The 20,937-nt window shown below is 45.4% G+C and overlaps 1 protein-coding gene across 10 annotated transcripts in view; it reads right to left on the minus strand.

Annotated features, from left to right (window-relative positions):
* Positions 1-20,937, minus strand: part of LOC121279942 (protein CBFA2T1-like) — a 191,811-nt gene that overhangs the window by 26,062 nt on the left and 144,812 nt on the right. For 7 of the 10 annotated variants that reach the window (XM_041191522.1, XM_041191530.1, XM_041191526.1 and 4 more), the window contains 4 exons: positions 19,799-19,980; positions 12,413-12,663; positions 4,885-4,976; positions 1,824-2,016 (listed from right to left, as the gene is read on the minus strand). In XM_041191522.1, the coding sequence (XP_041047456.1) occupies positions 1,824-2,016; positions 4,885-4,976; positions 12,413-12,663; positions 19,799-19,980 (718 nt within the window). The remainder of the gene's footprint in view (positions 1-1,823; positions 2,017-4,884; positions 4,977-12,412; positions 12,664-19,798; positions 19,981-20,937) is intronic. The other 3 variants (XM_041191529.1, XM_041191527.1, XM_041191531.1) reach the window with 1 other exon arrangement.

Here is a 20,937-nt window from a genome sequence, read left to right on the forward strand (position 1 = left end):
CACAGCACTGCTTCTCACTGGGGGTATAGGATCTACAGGCACTGCTTCTCACCGGGGGTATAGGATCCACAGGCACTGCTTCTCACTGGGGTATGGGATCCACAGGACCTGCTTCTCACTGGGGTATAGGGTCCACAGACACTGCTTCTCACTGGGGTTATGGGATCCAGAGGAACTGCTTGTCATTGGGTACAGGATCCATAATCACTGCTTCTCACTGTGGTATGGGATCCACAGACACTGCTTCTCACTGGGGTATGTGATCCAGAATACTGCTTCTCACTGGGGTTTAGGATCCACAGGCACTGCTTCTCACTGTGGTATAGGATCCACAGACACTGCTTCTCACTGGGGTATGGGATCCACAGGAACTGCTTCTCACTGGGGTATGGGATCCAGAGGAACTGCTTGTCATTGGGTACAGGATCCATAATCACTGCTTCTCACTGTGGTATGGGATCCACAGACACTGCTTCTCACTGTGGTACAGGATCCACAGACACTGCTTCTCACTGGGGTATGTGATCCAGAATACTGCTTCTCACTGGGGTTTAGGATCCACAGGCACTGCTTCTCACTGTGGTATAGGATCCACAGACACTGCTTCTCACTGGGGTATGGGATCCAGAGGAACTGCTCCTCACTGGGGGTACGGGATCCAAAGACACTGCTTCTCACTGTGGTATAGGATCCACAGACACTGCTTCTCATTGGGGTATGGGATCCAGAATACTGCTTCTCACTGGGGTATGGGATCCACAGACACTGCTTCTCACTGGGGTATGGGATCCAGAATATTGCTTCTCACTGGGGTATGGGATCCAGAGGAACTGCTTCTCACTGGGGTGTAGGATCCACAGGAACTGCTTCTCATTGGTGTATGGGCTGCACAGGCACTGCTTCTCACTGTGGTATGGGATCCACAGGCACTGCTTCTCACTCGGGTATGGAATCCACAGACACTGCTTCTCACTGGGGTATGGGATCCAGAATATTGCTTCTCACTCTGGTATGGGATCCGGAGGAACTGCTTCTCACTGGGTACAGGATCCACAATCACTGCTTCTCACTGGGGTGTAGGATCCATAGGCACTGTTTCTCATTGGTGTATGGGATCCACAGACACTGCTTCTGATTGGTGTATGGGATCCACAGACACTGCTTCTCACTGGAATACGGGATCCACAGACACTGCTTCTCACTGGGGTATGGGATCCACAGACACTGCTTCTCACTGGGTACAGGATCCACAATCACTGCTTCTCACTGGGGTGTAGGATCGACAGACACTGCTTCTCACTGGGGTACGGAATCCACAGACACTGCTTCTCACTGGGGGTATGGGATCCACAGGCACTGCTTCTCACTGGGGATATGGGATCCACAGACACTGCTTCTCACTGGGTGTATGGGATCCACAGGCACTGCTTCTCACTGGGGATATGGGATCCACAGGCACTGCTTCTCACTGGGGAAATGTCTCTACTAGGAATAGGGAAAGGAAGAGTGAGGGAGAGTGATGATCGTGCAGTAATACACTGCAAGGCAGGGGCACTTTTCGAGACTGTGAAAATAAATATTTCCTTTTTCCACACAGAACACAAAATTAAGAAATAGTTATTGGAGTTCAATCTCCATCTGATTTTTTGTATCAATACATGGCTCTCCATATTACTTTATAGGGTAAGGAGCGAAGGCAAAATTCTTGTAGAATTGTGATCGTGGCAGAAATTTCAGCCCTTGGTACCAACCAGTATTTTCTACAGGACATTATTACACATAGAGCAGGACACTGACACTAGCAAAGAATGGAAATTCTGTACCTAATTGCGGACCTTCTAGGCTGGAGGAGTTCTGAGGAGGCTGCATTGAATTCCCGCCTTTTCCAATATCATCAGTGTCACTATAGCGACGGATCCAATGATTAAGTTCGTTCCGGTCAGCTTCCTGGCAACGGCGCAGCACAGTTAGTGAACGCCGAGTCTTCTCCACCATATCCATTATACAGTTCAGGAGCTATGGGGTAAAGGCAGAAATCAGCCAAGTGAAATGAAAGAGAGGCTGAGCTGCAAAAAGACTGAAGTGTAACAGAATGTTTATGCCGCATTTTCTTATCCTCGGGGTCTCATAAAGTATCAACTAATTATTTTAAGCGTGAATGCTGTTATGTCAGTAACAAATGGTCCACAATCAAATTTGACCACAAATACAATAAATGACCAGTTAATTTTGTTTTTTATTCTTGGATGGATGAGGGCATCACTGGCAAGATCAGCATTTGTTACCCATCCCTATTGTCCTTGAACTGAGTAGCTTGCTGGGCCATTTCAAAGGACAGTTAAGAGTCAACCACATTGCTGTGTGTCGGAGTCAAATGTAGGCCAGACCAGGTAAGGACAGTGGATTTCCTTCCCTAAAAGACATGAGTGAACCTGATGGGTTTTTTACAACGATCGATGATAGTTTCATGATCACCATTAATGAGACGAGCTCTATATTCCAGATTTTAAGTTCCCCCACCTGCCATGGTGGGATCTGGATCCATGCCTCCAAAGCAACAGCCTGGGTCTGTGGATTACTAGTCCGGTGACATTACCACTACGACGCCATCACCCCTTTAATGCGTTAAGTATAATGCATAATACAGTCCTAGGCAATATCTTGTACTATAGAGCAGTTTAGTATAAGGTTATGGAGTATGTTACGTTCAGCGCCATTCGCGACTCCTCAGACACTGAAGCAGTCCATGTCCACTGGACAATATCCAGGCTTGGGCTGACATTTGGCAAGTAACATTTGTACCGCATAAGTGCCAGGCAATGACCGTGTCCAACATGACAGCCCCTAACCATTGCCCCTTGACATTCAATGGCATTACTGTTGATGAATCCCCACTATCAACATCCTAGGGGTTACCATTGACCAGAAACTGAACTGGACTAGCCATATAAACACTGTAGCTACAGAGAGTAGCTCACCTCCTGACTCCCCAAAGCCTGTCCACCATCTATAAGGCACAAGTCAGAAGCATGATGAAATACCCTCCGCTTGCCTGGATGAGTGCAGCTCCAACTACACTCAAGAAGCTTGACACCATCCAGGACAAAGCAGCCCATTTGATTGGCGCCACATTCACAAACATTCAATCCCTCCACCACTGACATACAGTAGCAGCAGTGTGTATCATCTACAAGATGCATTACAGGAATTCACCAAGGCTCCTTCGACAGCACCTTCCAAACCCACAAAGCTATCATCTAGAAGGACAAGGGCAGCAGATAGATGGGAACATCACCACCTACAAGTTCCCCTCCAAGTCATTCACCATCCTGATATGGAAATATATCACCGTTCTTTTACTGTCACTGGTTCAAAATCCTGAAACTCCCTCCCTAACAGCACTGTGGGTGTACCTACACCACATGGACTGCAGCTGTTCAAGAAGGCAGCTCACTACCACCTTCTCAAGGGCAATTAGGGATGGGCAATAAATGCTGGCCTAGCCAGCGAAGGCCACATTCCATGAATGAATTTTTAAAAATTAAATATAATATGGTACAGCGCAGTACATTTTTGGTAGGAAGAATAGGAGTTCACTTATTACTTTGGAGGGGGTAAAGGAACAAAGGGATCTCGGAGTACAAATACATCAATCATTGAAACTTACTCCACAGGTTACAGGTTAGCAAGGCCATAAGAGATCAAACCAGGCTCCTAATTCGTATATTTATAAATCCATCTACCAGAAATGTGTGGATATACATATCAGGAAAGGATTGACTGAAGAAGGCTGAGGGGTAACCTATTAGAGGTCTTTAAAATTACAGAAGGTTTTGATAGAGTGGATACAGTGGAATTGTTCGCCCTCGTGGGGAAAAGTATAACTAGAGGCCAATGATATAAGATAGTCACCAAGGAATCCAACAGGGAATTCTGAAGAAACTTCTTTACCCAAAGAGTGGTGAGAATGCAGGACTCAAAATCATAGAGAGTGGTTGAAGTGAATGGTGTAGATACATTTAAGGGAAGGGAGAAGTGAATTGATGGTTATGATGTTAGATTTAGATTAGAAAAGATGGGAGGCGGCTCAAGTGGAGCAGAAACACCAGCAGGACTAGGTGGGCTGAATGGCCTGTTTCTATGCACTATATCTTATGGAATCCTATGCATAGTGTGTTAGAGTACACTGCAGCATGATGTAACAGAGTATAGTAGTGCAATACAGGACAGTATAATGAAATAATGTAGTATGTAATTTAGTGGAGCTAGAGGAGCGTTGGAATAGTTGAGTTTGGGGATATGGCATGGTTGAGGGTTTCAGCAGCACGTGGGCTGAGGCAGGAGTGACGTTGCAGAGGTGGAAGTAAGTGGTCTTTTTAAAGGGGAACATATGTTAGGACACTCATATCAGTGTCAAATAGGATGTCCAGGTTTCAAACAGTCTAATTCTACCTGAAGTGGTGGCCAGTGGGTGGGATGGACTTAGTGGTTAGGTATTGGAGTTTGTGGCCAAGACCAAACACAATGGCTTTGGCTTTTCCAATATTTAATTGGAGGAAATTGACTGATCCAGTCCTGACTGACAAATCAGAAAGAATGTATTGGTTGAGAGAGTCGTTGAGGTAGAGCCAGCCACTAATAGGCTGCTTTCAGATGTGACACCCATGCCCCTCCATCACTGTCTGGGCTCATGTGAGTGGGATTACAGAGAACAGCCAGCATCCTGTACCCAGGGCCCTTGAACCCATTCTCAGCCTGAATCTGCTTCTTCAGGAGAGATGGTAAGGAAAATAAAAACAGTTAAAACTACTGAACATACAGTTCTCTGTTTCAGAACATTTTAGAGTAAACCCTCAACAGCATTTGTCAATTCCCCACACCTACATTATCCAGGTGCTTCCATTCCTCAGCCCACTCCCTGTCCGTCAAGCGATGATCAATTACTGCTTCTTGTCGGGATCCATGTACTCCTGGAGCTGGAAACAAAATGCCAACATCAGCAGCGATCAGAAACTGTAGCCCATCCTGGTAAACGCAAACCAAGTTCAGAATGGTAACTAAACAATGGACACTAAACTCTGTAACTCCAGGCCTCGAGTCACCACCCACATCCAGCATGATACCAGAATGTGAGCATTTTACAAGGCTGAAGCATTTGCAACAATCTTCAGCCAGATGAGTGAATGATCCATCTCGGCCTCCTCTGGAGGTCCCCAACATCACAGGTGCCAGTCTCCAGGCAATTTGATTCACTCCACGTGATATGAAGAAACAGCTGAAGGCACTGGATAGTGCAAAGGCTATGGACCCTGATAATATTCCAGTAATAGAACTGAAGACATGTGCTTTAGAACTTGCCGTGCCCCTAGCCAAGCTGTTCCAGTACAGCTACAACACTGGCATCTACCTGGAAATGTGGAAAATTGCCCAGGTATGTCCTGTCCACAAAAAGCAGGACAAATCCAATTATTGCCCCATCAGTCTACTCTCGATCATCAGTAAAGTAATGGAAGGGGTCATCAACAGTGCTATCAAGCGGCACTTGCTCAGCAATAAACAGCTCACTGACACTCAGTTTGGGTTCTGCCAGGGTCACTCAGCTCCTGACCTTATTACAGCCTTTGTGCAAATATGGACAAAAGAGCTGAACTCCCAAGGTGAGGTGAGTGACTGCCCTTGACATCAAGGCAACAATTGACCGAAAATGGCATCAAGGAGCCCTAGCAAAACTGGAGTCAATGCGAATCAGGGGGAAAACTCTCTACTGGTTGCAGTCATGCCTAGCACAAAGGAAGATGGTTGTGGTTGTTGGAGGTTAATCATATCAGTCCCAGAACATCACTGCAGGAGTTCCTCAGGGTAGTGTCCTAGGCCCAACCATCTTCAGCTGCTTCACCAATGACCATCCCTCCACCATGAGGTCAGAAGTGGGGATGTTCGCTGATGATTGCACAATGTTCAGCATCATTTGCGACTCCTTAGGTACTGAAGCCCTTCATGCTCATATGCAGCATGACCTGGACAATATCCAGTCTTGGGCTGACAAGTGGCAAGTAACATTCGTGCCACACAAGTGCAGGCAATGACCATCTCCAACAAGAGAGAATCCAACCATCTCACCTTGACATTCAATGGCATTACCTTCGCTGAATCCCCCTCTATCAACATCCTGGGGGTGTTACCACTGATCAAAACTGAACTGGACCGGTCATATAAATACTGTGACTATGAGAGCAGGTCAGAAGCTGGGAATTCTGATGTGTGTAACTCACCTTCTGACTCCCCAAAGCCTGTCCACCATCTACAAGACACATGTCAGGAGTGTGATAGAATGCTCTCTACTTGCCTGGATGAGTGCAGCTCCCACAACACGCAAAGCTTGACACCATCCAGAACAAAGCAGCCCGCTTGATTGGCACCACATCCATAAATATTCACTCCCTCCACCACTGACGCACAGTGCTAGCAGTGTATACCATCTACAAGATACAGTGCAGAAATTCACCAAGGCTCCTTTGACAGCATCTTCCAAACTCATGATCTCTACCACCTAGAAGGGCAGCAGATGCATGGGAACATCACCACCTGCAAGCTGCCCTCCGAGCCACTCACCATCCTGACTTGAAAACATATCGCTGTTCCTTCACTGTCACTGGGTCCAAATCCTGGAACTCCATCCCTAACAGCACTGTGGGTGTTCTTACACCACGGTATAGAAACGGTTCAAAGAGGCAGCTCACCACCACATTCTCGATGGTAATTAAGGATTGGCAATAAATGCTAGCCTAGCCAGTGATGCCCACATCCCATGAAAGAATTTTTTAAAATTGTGACCAACAGGCCTGGTATTTGAATGTGCAGCCAAATTGTAATGTAGAGGGACTCGAAATTCAGCTCAGGGTCAAATAGGATGTCAATGTGTTAGGAATATCTAGCTCATGATTCATGTTAATATTTTAGAGGTAATATTTGGTTCTAGGAAGATTATTCTTATAAAGGTAAGGTAATTAAAATGCTGGGCCTTAGAGATCACTAAAACATCTCAAGAGATGGTGGGTTAAAAAGGTCAGAATATATTAAATTGGGCTATAAAACAGCAGGTGGGCTTACTTAGCTGGAGAACTGGAGACATTATGTCTATACTGCTTGTAAAGTACAGACCAGAGAGATGATTTTGTATTGCAAATTAGAGCTAAATCAGTTTAAAAGCATTCAGTAAACTCTGGAAGGTTGCAATGCCTATTTACTTCATCAGATCTAAAAGGAATTGTAAATGAAGGATAATTAACTTAAGGGTCAGTTTGAGGATAGCCCAGAGCAGACTACATTGTCATGGAGATGGTTGGAGCTTAGGAAGGCTCTCTGCTTTCAATTTATCTTCATGTTTGCTGGGAGAGGTTTTTAGTTGCAGTTTGGACCTTGTGGGGTTTGCATCTCACTGAATGGAGTTAGCCAAAATAAACGACAGTTAGATAGACCTGCACGGTAAACAAAGTAAAACACTAACTTCATCATTGGCTGCATGGAAGGCAAGTGAGGCTTAACCTCAGTTTGAATTTTGTGAGGAACAGAAACTGAAAGATTGCCTAATTGAAGCTAGTGGGAGAATCTAGACTATGCCTCACACTATCTTAATGAAAAAGAAAGTAACCAGCAGATTAGCTTGGAAGTATTGAAAAATAACCAGAACAATGGACTGAGACCTCCACAATCAAGAAGGTTTTACCTCTGAGAATAGCTGAACTAAGGAAAATTTCTCCAGAGGACTGTGGCATTTTCATGGTGGTCCCTACAGAAGTAAATAAATTGATTTTTAAAATTCTATTCTTTCATGAGATGTAGGTGTCGCTGGCAAGGCCAGCATTTGTTGCCCATTCCTAATTTTCCTAGTGTGGAATGGCTTGCTAGGCCATTTCAAGGGCAGTTAAGAGTCAACCACATTGCTGTGGGTCAATACAATAAAGTTTGTTTTGTTAAAAAAAGGTGAAATCTTGTGGCTTTATTCCAATGGTTAAAACGAGGTATTTGGATTTCTGCTCAAATGTTAATGGTCCCAAAACGGATCATAACAATTGTTATGAATAGTCTGGTTCAGAATGAATAGATGACCACAGAGAGGGCTAGAGCTGGTGGCTAGGGAACAGACCGAGGGACTGGTATATGTGCATGGTCAAATACAGGATGACACACTGGTGTCAGAGTGTTACTGAATGACAGATTGGTGCCAAAGCTTTTTAAAAATTCTTTCATGGGATGTGGGTGTTGCCGGCAAGGCCAGCATTTGTTGCCATCCCTAATTACCCTCAAGAAGGAGCTGAGCTGCCTTTTGAATCCGCTGCAGTTTATCGGGTTTGACTTTTCCGCAGAGGTTTGGTATAACTGAATGGCTTGCTAGGCCATTTCAGAGGGCAGTTAAGAGTTGATCACATTACTGTGAGTCTGGAGTCACATGTAGGCCAGACCAGGTAAGGGTGGCAGATTTCCTTCCCTAAAGGACATTAGTGAACCAGATGGGTTTTTACGACAATCAATGATAGTAATGGTGAGCAAGAAACTGAGACTAGCTTTAAATTCCAGATTTACTAAATAATTCGATTTTATTCATTAATTAAATTTCTGCAGCCAAAGACATGAATCCAAGATGATGTGTTGCCTCCCTGGTGCCAGGGTCAAGGATGTGACTGAATCGCTGCAGAGCGCCCTGAGGGGGGGAGGGTAAACAGCCAGCAGTCATGGTCCCCATGATACCAACACCATAAGCAGGTAGAGGGATGTGGTCCTGCAGTCAGAATTTAGGGAGCTAGGTAGGAAACTAGCAAGCAGACCTTAAAAGTAGTAATCTCCGGATTACCCCCAGTGTCACACACAAACGAGTATAGAACTAGGAGGATAAAGCAGATGAACACATGGCTGGAAATATGGTGCTGGAGGGAAGGCTTTAGATTCCTGTGACAGTAAGACCAACTTTGGAGGATGTAGGAAATGTACACGTCAGAAGGGGTTGCTCCTAAACAGAGCCAGGGCTGAGTTCCTTGCAGGGTTATTTACTAATGCTGTTGGGAAGGCTTTAAACTAACTTGACAGGGTGGTTTTTTCTTATTTGTTCATGGGATGTGGACATCGCTGGCTAGGCCAGCATCTATTGCCCATCCCTGATTGCCTTTGAGAAAGTGGTAGTGAGCTGCCTTCTTAAACCACTGAGTTGTAAAAACATCCATACTGCTGCTGGGAAGGGAGTTTCAGGATTTTGATCCAGTGACAGAGAAGGAACAGCAAAATAGTTCCAAATCAGAATGGTGAGTGACTTGGAGGGGAACTTGCAGGTGGTGGTGTTCCCTTGACCTTCTAGGTGGTAGAGGTCACAGGTTTGGAAGGTGTGTCGAAGGAGCCTTGGTGAGTTCCTGCAGTGCTTCTTGTAGATGGTACACACTGCTGCTACTGTGCGTCGGTTGGTGGAGGGAGTGAATGTTTTTTGTGTTGGATGAGGTGCCAGTCAAGTGGGTTGCTTTGTCCTGGATGGTGTTGAGCTTCTTGAATATTGTTGGAGTTGCACTCTGAGCAAATTGAGAGTATTCTATCACACTCCTGACTTGAGTCTTGTGGATGTTGGATAGGCTTTGGGGACTCAAGAGGTGGGTTACTCTTCTCAGAGTTCCCAGCCTCTGACCTGCTCATGTGGTCACAGTATTTATATGACTGGTCCAGTTTGGTTTCTGGTAAATGGTAACCCCTAGGCTGTTGATAGTGGGGGATTCAGTGATGGTAATGCCATTGAAAATCAGGGCTGATGGTTAGATTCTCTCTTGTGGGAGATGGCCATTGACATATTGAGGTAGCTGCTTCGCCGCCTGTAAACCCTGGCAGCAGGATAGTGGCGTCTTCTGCAGCCCCTTCCACATTGGACAACCTCTTGGCCCTGCGCCCCTTGTGCCTGCGCCTGTCCTCCTAAAGGTGGCTCCCCTGGAGGCTGAATGTACACTCCCAGCCCCTTCTAGCCCTCCCTTCCTCCTCAGAGGGGCTGCCTCCAGTGGACAGATCAGGTCCCATTCCCAGGCTAAAGGAAGGCTTCCTGAAAGCTGCGGGCCCGGAAAAGATTCCTCACTGCAAAGTGCTGATCTGAAGGTTAAGAGTTCATAAAAAGCAGCTGGGTTACATTCTGAAGTACTGCAGATCACACAAGCAAGTTTTAAAAACTTTCTCCTATAAATTTTTCACAGAGCAGATTCACGACCCCATTGAGCCCTCTTATCCCGCCTGTGGATGAGGTTAATAGAACCTGATGATCGCACAGGTGCCAAAAAATCGGTGTCGATTGAAGACTGAAGGGCCTTAAGTAGCCCGTTAGTTGACCGTGGGCGCGCATTGGGGATCAACGCTTGCCTGCCCAGCGAAATATCGCGATGGCGCACGGTGACATCAGGACGCTCACCCAACCTCACCACTAGTCATTTTACACACGGACGTGTGGGGCCTGCCCACCACACATCAAACAAAAAATTCTTCCCTATCAGTTTATACAAAGAAAAAGATTAGTGAAGACAAATGTAGGTCCCTTACAGTCAAAATGGGAGAATTTATTTTAGAGAACAAGGAAATAGCAGAGCAATTAAACAACTACTTTAGTTCTGTCTTGACGGAGGAAGACACACATAACTTCACAGAAATACTAGGGAGCCAAGGGTCTAGTGAGAAGGAGGAATTGAAGAAAATTAGTCTTACTAAAAAAAAGTGCTGGAGAAATTATTGGGACTGAAAGCCAATAAATCCCCAGGGCCTGATAATCTACATCCCAGGATATTAAAGCAGGTGGCGATGGATGCCTTGGTTGTCACCTTCCAAAGTTCTGTAGATTTTGGAACAGTCCTGGCAGATTAGAGGGTGGTAAATGTAACCCCATTATTTAAAAAAGGTGAGGGAGAAAACGGCGAATTACAGACCAGTTAGCCTAACATCAGTAGTAGGGAAAATGCTGGAGTCTATTATAAATGATGTGATAACAACACAGTTAGAAAAGATGAATGGGATTAGACAAAAGTCAACATGGATTTATGAAGGGAAACCATGTTTGACAAACCTACTGGAGTTTTTGAGGACGTAACTAGCGGAATAGATAAGAGAGAACCAGTGGATGTAGTGTATTCGGATTTTCAGAAAGCTTTTGATAAAGTCCCACATAAGCGGTTAGTGTGTAAAATTAAAGCATGTGGAATTAGGGGTAATATATTGGCATGGATTGAGAATTGGTTAGCAGACAGGAAACAGAGAGTAGGGATAAATGGGTCTTTTTCGCAGTGGCAGATGGTGACTAGTGGGGTACCACAGGGATCAGTGCTTGGGTCCCAGCTATTCACAATATATCAATGATTTGGATGAGGGAACCAAATGTAATATTTCCAAGTTTGCTGATAACATTAAACTAGATGGGAATGTGAGTGGTGAGGAGGATGTTAAGAGGCTTCAAGGCGATTTAGGCAAGTTGAGAGAGTGGGCAAATACATGGCAGATGCAGTATAACGTGGATAAGTGTGAAGTTATCCATTTCAGAAGGAAAAACAGAATGGCAGAGTATTATTTAAATGGTGACAGATTGGGATATGTTGATGTACAAAGGGACCTGGTTGTCCTTGTACACCAACCACTGAAAGCAAGCATGCAGGTGCAGCAAGCAGTTAAGAAGGCAAATGGTATGTTGGTCTTCATTGCGGGAGGACTTGAGTACAAGAGCAAGGATGTCTTACTGCAGTTATACAGGGCCTTGGTGGGACCACACCTGGAGTATTGTGTGCAGTTTTGGTCTCCTTACCTAAGAAAGGATATATTTGCCATAGAGGGAGTGCAGCGAAGGTTCACCAGACTGATTCCTGGGATGGCAGGATTGTTGTAAGAGGAGAGCCTGGAGTTCAGAAGAATGAGAGGGGACCTCATTGAAACATATAAAATTCTAACAGGGTTGGACAGACTGGATGCAGGGTTTAGAACAAGGGGTTACAGTCTCAGGATATGGAGTAGGTCATTTAGGACAGAGATGAGGAGAAACATCTTCACTCAGCATGGTGAACCTGTGGAATTCTCGACCACAGAAGGCTGTGGAGGCCAAGTCACTGAATATATTTAAGAAGGAAATTAATAGGTTTTTGGACTCTAAAGGCGTCAAGGGGAGAGAGTGGGAATATGGCTTTGAGATAGAGGATTGACCATGATCATATTGAATGGCGGAGCAGGCTCAAAGGGCTGAATGACCTACTCCTGCTCCTAGTTTCTGTGTTTCCAATTGCTGATTCATAAGCTGGTGTTGGAGTGTGGGCACTTACTGACTGACATTCTGGTGTCAGAGTGTTCCTACTTATTGACCAACAGGCTGGTGTTGAAGTGTTTGCACTTATTGACCGACAGGCGGGTACAATGAACTGACCTGCAGGCCCGTGTCGATCCCTGAGGTCCCTGTGTTCCAGATGCCTGTAAGCGTCCCTGTAGTGGTGGGCCACAGCCATGTCCTCCAGCCGGTAGTGCTGTGGTGGTGGTGGTGCCTGGTGTGGCAGTCCATTGGGTTGGTGATTTAGCCCATTGCTTGGACTGAAACATTGCCCGGGACTGAGTGTAAATGGCCTTTTACTGAGGTGTTCTGCGTGTAGCGGGTCAGAAGTTAACCCATTCTCTTTGGTCCTGCAAAAGAAGCAGAGACAAAGTCAAGTGTCAACGCGTCAAGCTGAAAGCAAGGAAGTCCACACTTTGGGAGAAGAGCTGATTCTTCCAGCTGCTGTAGAAATGTGGCAAGTGATGGTGATTGAAGACACAACACAGAAGTTGAAGGCCAAAGTACTTTCTAATGACACAGTTAATTGAAAAACTGAGGAACTTGCAAGAGATATAAAATGCCAATTGACAGAAAAGAATGTGAGTAGTTTGAAATGAGCTCACTGAGACAACTGACATTGTTACAAATGCAAGATTTTGTAAGATTATGCCAAATACTGCGGATGCTGGAAATCTGAAACAAAAACAAAAAATGCTGGAAAAACTCAGCAGGTCTAACAGCATCTGTGGAGAGAAAGACAGAGTTAATGTTTCGAGTCCATATGGCTCTTCATCAGAGCTCTGAAGAAGAGTCATACAGATTTGAAACGTTAACTCTGTCTTTCTCGCCACAGATGCTGTTAGACCTGCTGAGTTTTTCCAGCATTTTTTGTTTTTGTAAGATTTTTTTTTTATGCATTCATGGGATGTGGATGTTGCTGTCTAGGCCAATATTTATTGCCCATCGCTAATTGCCCTCGAGAGGGTGGCAGTGTGCTGCTGTCTTGAACCACTGCAGCCCATGTGTTGTAGATACACCCACTGTGCTTTAAGGGACGGAGTTCTAGGGTTTTGACCCAGCGACAGTGAAGGAGCTGTGGGAACATGGTTTGAATATAGGGTTAAATGGAGGAATTAAGGGGGTCATGTGACCTGTTCTGAGTTCTGCTGGCAGTAAATCTGGTTGGTTTGATTGTTAAAGTTTAAAGGGGGGGGGGCCTAGGTTGTTTTACCAGGAAGCAGGTGCAAGGTGTTCACTCTTACAGATGATGGCAGATGCATCTGTGCTGACAGTGGTTAGATTGTTACTCTCCAAAGTCCCAGGAGGGTGTTAAGAATGCCTGCTTTTATAAATGGTTATACTTTAACTGTCTGTAAAATTTCAAGATAGAATGAAGTTGGGAATTGAAAGGATAGCTAATTAGCATTTCTACCTGGATACAAGACCCATGTGATTCATGCTGTCATGGGGATGGGCTTATATCTGCTTGCAGGTTTTTTTTTCTCTTCTAAAATATCACTGAACCTCATAGGTGGGGTCAATCTGGCAGGATCCAAGAGAGAGAGCAGATAGAAGCAGCAAGTCTATAGCTCATTGCGCAAAATGCAGGTGGGAGGTCGCGCCCAGATTGAAAAGACCAACTTGTGAGGATGTAAAACAAGGCTGGAAGATATGTCTGGCTTGAGCCAGAGGGAGAATCTCCAGAAAAAACCCTCATGTAAGGCAGTGCTGAGAAAACCGAGAAAGGAAAAGAATGGAAATAAACCCTGGGGAGCTAAGAATCACTTTGGACTGTTTCTGGGAGAATTGAATATCTACTTAGGGGACAGTGTAAAGTATAACTGGGGAGTGGGATTTTTAGTCATATTATGAGTAAAAGTGTAAGTTCTGTTCTGTAGTTTAAAGTATAAGCTGCTTACAATAATGGTGTGTAATCAATTTTGCTTTTAGTTTGTTGCACTAAAAGTTGTAAAATTTGAAATCTTAAGTTGGTCACTGGGAATTCCAATTTCTTTTTAAAATTTATTGGTCTCTATGGACATTGATATTCGCTATGTTTGACTGGAGGAAATTTTACAAGGTTTTGTTTCTTGTCGGGCTTTACTAGAATGAGCAACAGATGAGGAATTTTTCAAGTTACTGTATAACTTCATGGTATCAGAATGGCTCAAGTGGGAGAATAGTGTTTCTGTTTACACAGATGATGCTGCCAATATAACAGGCAATGGAAATGATGTTGTTGGTGTAAACCCACAGGTAATGGTGACAGATTGTATGTTACGTCACCAAGCCCTTATTTCAAAAAGAATGGAGCCTGAATTACACAAATGCAGCTGTCATAGCTGTGAACTTTGTAAAGGCCAGACCTGTGATTCAGATTTGTTTGCAAAGCTGTGGGGTACAGGACATGAAGAATTATTGTTTCATGTTGAAGTACATTGGTTATCTCTCAGCTGATTATTCTGATCTTCGTAAAGAGCTGCTGGATCTTCCATCTGTGCAAATCCTGCATTAAGCTCGGCAGAGCATTTCCGTGTTTATTTTGAAAATATAAACGGATAAGCACAACTGGGTTCAGGCTGCATTTTCAATTTTTGTACATCACTTGTTATCACAGCAGAAGGGGAGCTGATGGAGCTATCCTATGACCAGTCAATGAGAATTAAGTTTGAGCAGCAAACATCTTCCCAGTTTTGGCCATCTGTTGCTTGGAGTAGTCAGAATTGGTAAAAGAAACATTGAAAATGTGGTTAACTTTCCCAACAATGAACATAATGGAACATCACTTTCTGCTAAGGCAGCAATAAAAACTAGTGTACGTTCCAGCTGGAAGTGGAAAATGATTTATGAATGCCACTGTCAAACATCATACCAAGGACAGACAAACTCGGCAACAAGAAGCAAACATGTCATCACACTGAATCTATTCATAAATGCCTGTTTTTTTTTAATTCATTCATGGGTTGTGGGTGTCACTGGCTAGTCCAGCATTTATTGAGAATTCAGAGGGCATTTAAGAGTCAACCACATTGCTGTGGGTCTGGAGTCACATGTAGGCCAGACCAGGTAAGGACAGCAGGTTTCCTTCCCTAAAGGGCGTTAGTGAACTAGGTGGGTTTTTACAACAATTGCCAACCCAGGTTCCCAGAGAATTACCCTGGGTATCTGGAATATTAGTCCAGTGACAATACCACTATGCCACCACCTCCCCAAAAAGCATTATTAGAACATTCCTTACTTGCAGCACTTCCATATTACGAGTATTATCTGGTGTTATAATTTAAATGGGTGTCTATGATTATTAATCCATTTGAAAAAGAGTCCTCCAACAAAAGAAAGTTTGACAACCACTGGCATAGACTAGGCCTGTATTTCCCCAAGTATTGAAATTTAAGACGTGATCTGATTGAGGTGTTTAAGAAGATTAAAGGATTTGATAGGATAGATAGAGAAAAATGATTTCCTCTGGTGCAGGAAGCCAAAACACGGGGCTTAACCTGAAAATTAGAGCCAGGCTGATGTCAGAAAGCATTTCTTCACACACAGGATAGTGGAAATCTGGAAATCTCTCCTCCAAAAAAGCTGTGAGGCTGAGGATGTAATTTAAAAACTGGGATTGATGGATTTTTATTGATTAAGGGTTTAAAAATTTTAAGGAACTAAGATGATTGGATGGAGTTAAGATACAGATGAGCCATATTCTAATCGAATGGTGTGGAACAGGCTCAAAGGGCCTGTCAAAGGGTCATGAGGACTCAAAACGTCAACTCTTTTCTTCTCCGCCGATGCTGCCAGACCTGCTGAGTTTTTCCAGGTAATTGTTTTTGTTTTGGATTTCCAGCATCCGCAGTTTTTTTGTTTTTATCTCTGTGTTTAATTGACTGCCACTGCTCTTCAAGAAATGCCTACCTCCTTGAAGAAGTTCTGTTCTTTTCTGCGACAAGATTTCCGTATCTCTCTTTTGCCTTGCTCACCTTCACTGCTTTCCATTTCCCTCCTGGTGTTTGACAAGGTGTTTACTAAAACCCGCCTTCACAGCCATATCTCCTTTCTCAGTGACTGTCTCCGTCTCCGACTTACCCCACGTGGATTTCAACTGAAATTCCACCCCTCATGTTTCGAACTCACCTAGGATTACAGGTATCTCCGGGACATAAAACGTTTCTCGGACTGCTGTTCTCTTCACATTCTGAAATCCACACTCAGTGCCATGCTCCGCCATATGAACACACTCGACCTCTCCCTGCAGCAGCACCGCCGTATCCTTTTTCAAAGCTGCGCATGCCCCCAGTTTCATTTTATTCTTCGGCTCATCCGACGCCTCAACAAGAAACTTTTTCTCTTTCTCTCAAGTGCTAAGGAACGCAAGCTCCAACAATTCATCGACACCAACACCCATCTAGGACCCTCCACCCCTGCCTGTCCCTCTGTCCCCACCCCATCTTCCAATCCCAGCCCCAGCCGTGTATTCACTATACCCCCTGACCTTCCCCTCTCCGATGCTGAACGTTCAGTGCTCAGCAAAGGACTGTTTCATACCCTTACGCCCTCACCTCAATGAATTTCGGGCTCGGCACGATGCTGAACTCTTCTTCCGCCGTCTTCGTCTCCGGGCTCACTTCTTTGGGCAGGAGTCCTCTCCCAGTTCAACGGATCTTTTTACCCATCTCCAATATTCTCCCTCCACCTGGACCCCTCCCTCTGGATTCTTACCTTCTCTTAATCTTTTCATTGAGAACTGTCGGCGCGACATTAGTCGTCTCAATTTCTCTGCTCCTCTCACCCATTCTAACCTGTCTCTCTCTGAACTTACTGCACTCCATTCTCTCAGGTCCAATCCTGACACTGTCATCAAACCCGCTGACAAGGGTGGTGCTGTTGTTGTCTGGCGCACTGACCTCTACCTCGCGGAGGCTGAGCGTCAACTCACAGACACTTCCACCTACCTCTCCCTGGACCATGACCCCACCACTGAACATCAAGCCATTGTTTCCAGGACTGTCACTGACCTCATCTCCTCTGGGGATCTTCCTCCCACAGCTTCCAACCTGATAGTCGCCCAACCTCGGACGGCCCGCTTCTATCTCCTACCCAAAATCCACAAACAGAACTGCCCCGGTAGACCGATCGTCTCAGCTTGCTCCTGCCCCACAGAACTCATTTCTCGTTATCTTGACTCCCTTCTCTCTCCCCTTGTCCAGTCCCTTCCCACCTATATCCGTGATTCCTCTGACACTTTACATCACATCAACAATTTCCAATTCCCTGGCCCCAACCGTTTCCTCTTCACCATGGACGTCCAATCCCTCTACACCTCCATCCCCCACCAGGATGGTCTGAGGGCCCTTAGCTTCTTCCTCGAACAGAGGCCCGAACAATCCCCATCCACCACTACTCTCCTCCGTCTGGCTGAACTTGTTCTCACGCTGAACAATTTCTCCTTCAACTCCTCTCACTTCCTCCAAATAAAAGGTGTGGCTATGGGTATCCGCATGGGCCCCAGCTATGCCTGTCTCTTTATGGGGTATGTGGAACATTCCTCGTTCCAGTCCTACTCCGGCCCCCTTCCACAACTCTTTCTCTGGTACATCGATGATTACTTCGGTGCTGCTTCATGCTCTCGTTGGGACTTAGAAAAATTTATTAATTTTGCTTCCAATCTCCACCCCTCCATCATTTTCACGTGGTCCATCTCTGACACTTCCCTTCCCTTCCTTGACCTTGCAGTCTCAATCTCTGGTGATAGACTGTCCACCAATATCCATTACAAACCCACTGACTCCCACAGCTACCTCGACTACAGCTCCTCACACCCCGCTTCTGTAAGGACTCCATCCCATTCTCTCAGTTCCTTCGCCTCCGTCGCATCTGTTCCGATGATGCTACCTTCAAAAACTGTTCCTCTGACATGTCCTCCTTCTTCCTTAACCGAGGTTTTCCACCCATGGTCGTTGACAGGGCCCTCAACCGTGTCCGGCCCATCTCCTGCGCATCCGCCCTCACGCCTTCTCCTCCCTCCCAGAAACATGATAGGGTCCCCCTTGTCCTCACTTATCACCCCACCAGCCTCCGCATTCAAAGGATCATCCTCCGCCATTTCCGCCAACTCCAGCATGATGCCACCACCAAACACATCTTCCCTTCACCCCCCCTATCAGCATTCCGTAGGGATCGCTCCCTCCGGGACACCCTGGTCCACTCCTCCATCAACCCCTACTCCTCAACCCCCTCCTATGGCACCACCCCATGCCCACGCAAAAGATGCAACACCTGCCCCTTCACTTCCTCTCTCCTCACCGTCCAAGGGCCCAAACACTCCTTTCAAGTGAAGCAGCATTTCACTTGCATTTCCCCCAACTTAGTCTACTGCATTCGTTGCTCCCAATGTGGTCTCCTCTACATTGGAGAGACCAAACGTAAACTGGGCGACCGCTTTGCAGAACACCTGCAGTCTGTCCGCAAGAATGACCCAAACCTCCCTGTCGCTTGCCATTTTAACACTCCACCCTGCTCTCTTGCCCACATGTCTGTCCTTGGCTTGCTGCATTGTTCCAGTGAAGCCCAACGCAAACTGGAGGAACAACACCTCATCTTCCGACTAGGCACTTTACAGCCTTCCGGACTGAATATTGAATTCAACAACTTTAGGTCTTGAGCTCCCTCCCCCATCCCCACCCCCTTTCTGTTTCCCCCTTCCTTTTTTTTCCAATAAATTATATAGATTTTTCTTTTCCCACCTATTTCCATTATTTTTAAATATTTTAAAATCTTTTATGCTCTTCCCCACCCTCACTAGAGCTATACCTTGAGTGCCCTACCATCCATTCTTAATCAGGACATTCGTTTAGGTAATATCACCAACTTTAACACCTATGTGTTCTTTTGTTCTATTGTTGTTGACATCTTTTGATGATCTGCTTCCATCACTGCTTGTTTGTCCCTACAACCACAGCCCCCCTCCACTTCTCTCTCTCTCTCCCCGCCACCCCCCCCACACACCTTAAACCAGCTTATATTTCAACTCTTTCTTGGACTCGAACTCAAGTTCTGCCAAAGGGTCATGAGGACTCGAAACGTCAACTCTTTTCTTCTCCGCTGATGCTGCCAGACCTGCTGAGTTTTTCCAGGTAATTCTGTTTTTGTTTTGGATTTCCAGCATCCGCAGTTTTTTTGTTTTTATCAAGGGGCTGTCAAATGGCCTCCTTCCATTCCTATGATCTCACTGAATGTTTGATCCCATATTGTCAGGAATCAAGTTTCCATTTACTTAAGTTGCAAGGTATCAGAATGTCTGTCATCAGACCTGACTCAATAAAAGGTATCATGCTGCCAGCAGTCCTGGTTTAGAGGATTATGGGCCTATAAAAACACAGAAGTAAGGGTAACAATGCACACGGTGTGTTAGTGTAACATGCTGGATACTCTTCAAGTAACAGCTTTCTGCTCTGGTTTGAGAGGTGACTGAAGGCGATTGAGGTTTCAATTAGGTGATGCCACACCCACCTGTCAGGGGTCTTTCGTTTACCATTTTCATTCACTTCCAGCAGGATTTCTGAGGAGTCAATGGATGAGGTGCAATTAGCATCGAGAAGCAACTGTTCATGCTGGGCCAAGTACTGAGCTGGTGTTTGCTTTGCAAGCCGAGCACAGTAGAGAAGTTCCCGTTGTAACAGTGGCAGATTGGCCTGAAATATACAGAATAACAATAAAGACCTGAGTGAGAAGAGGCTATTTGACCCACAGTCCCGCCTTGTCTTGAGCATACAGGATGATTTTTCCATATAGAATCTTTCACCACCCACCCAATTCCATCTTTTCCTTTACAATCTGCCCTGAAATAATCCAATGGTGCTGTTAACCTCTCACTCACCCTCAACCTGCATTCTAAACAGATATTGATTCTACTTCTAAAGGCGCCAAGTAATCCAGAAAAATCTTTTGAGGATGTTGTCCCACATCCATTATCCTGTACGGGAAAATCTCGCTCAAGGTTGTAAAGCTTCCTCTTGTGTCCTCTCAGTTTCTACCTTAATTCCCTATCCAACATTCAGAATGGAAACTACCGATGTAAATTTGTCACATTGCAATTACATCCTCCTGGCAGTGGTGGCACTGCAACATTACCATTGGGTGAAGGAAAGCAGGGGGAGATGGGAGAAAAAGAAAGCCAGGGACAGGATAGAAAGAGGGGTAAAATGTTGAAGTTCTGGACCTCAATGAGCTGCAGATGTTTAGTCCTTGAGTATATTCAAGACTTAGGTCAATCGGTGTTTGGATACTTAGGAAATTAAGGAAATGGCCACTGGGTCATGACCTTCTGGGTGTCCACACCTCTTTGGCAATGACCCCTGCTATTGAGATATGAAGATGGCTAATAGCAACTGTCTCCCAGTTGTCAATGTCACTGAGGGTCATGACCTTTGGAGGCCGGCTGTTTGGAAGGGCGTTAGAACAGGTGAGCAGAAACGAAAAGTTCAACTGGCCAAGAAGAGGGTCCAGGGAAAACAGAGGGCAGGGTTCGTGCACCTCCTGAGCCCACTGTCTTCCTCTGTAGCAAATGAAACAGAGACTGCCATGCCAGAGTGGGGCTCCTGAAACACACCAGGCAATGCTCAATGCAGAGCTGACCACCACAGTGCAAA

Source organism: Carcharodon carcharias, chromosome 7 (assembly GCF_017639515.1).
Source record: "Carcharodon carcharias isolate sCarCar2 chromosome 7, sCarCar2.pri, whole genome shotgun sequence".
Taxonomy (NCBI): Eukaryota; Metazoa; Chordata; class Chondrichthyes; order Lamniformes; family Lamnidae; genus Carcharodon; species Carcharodon carcharias.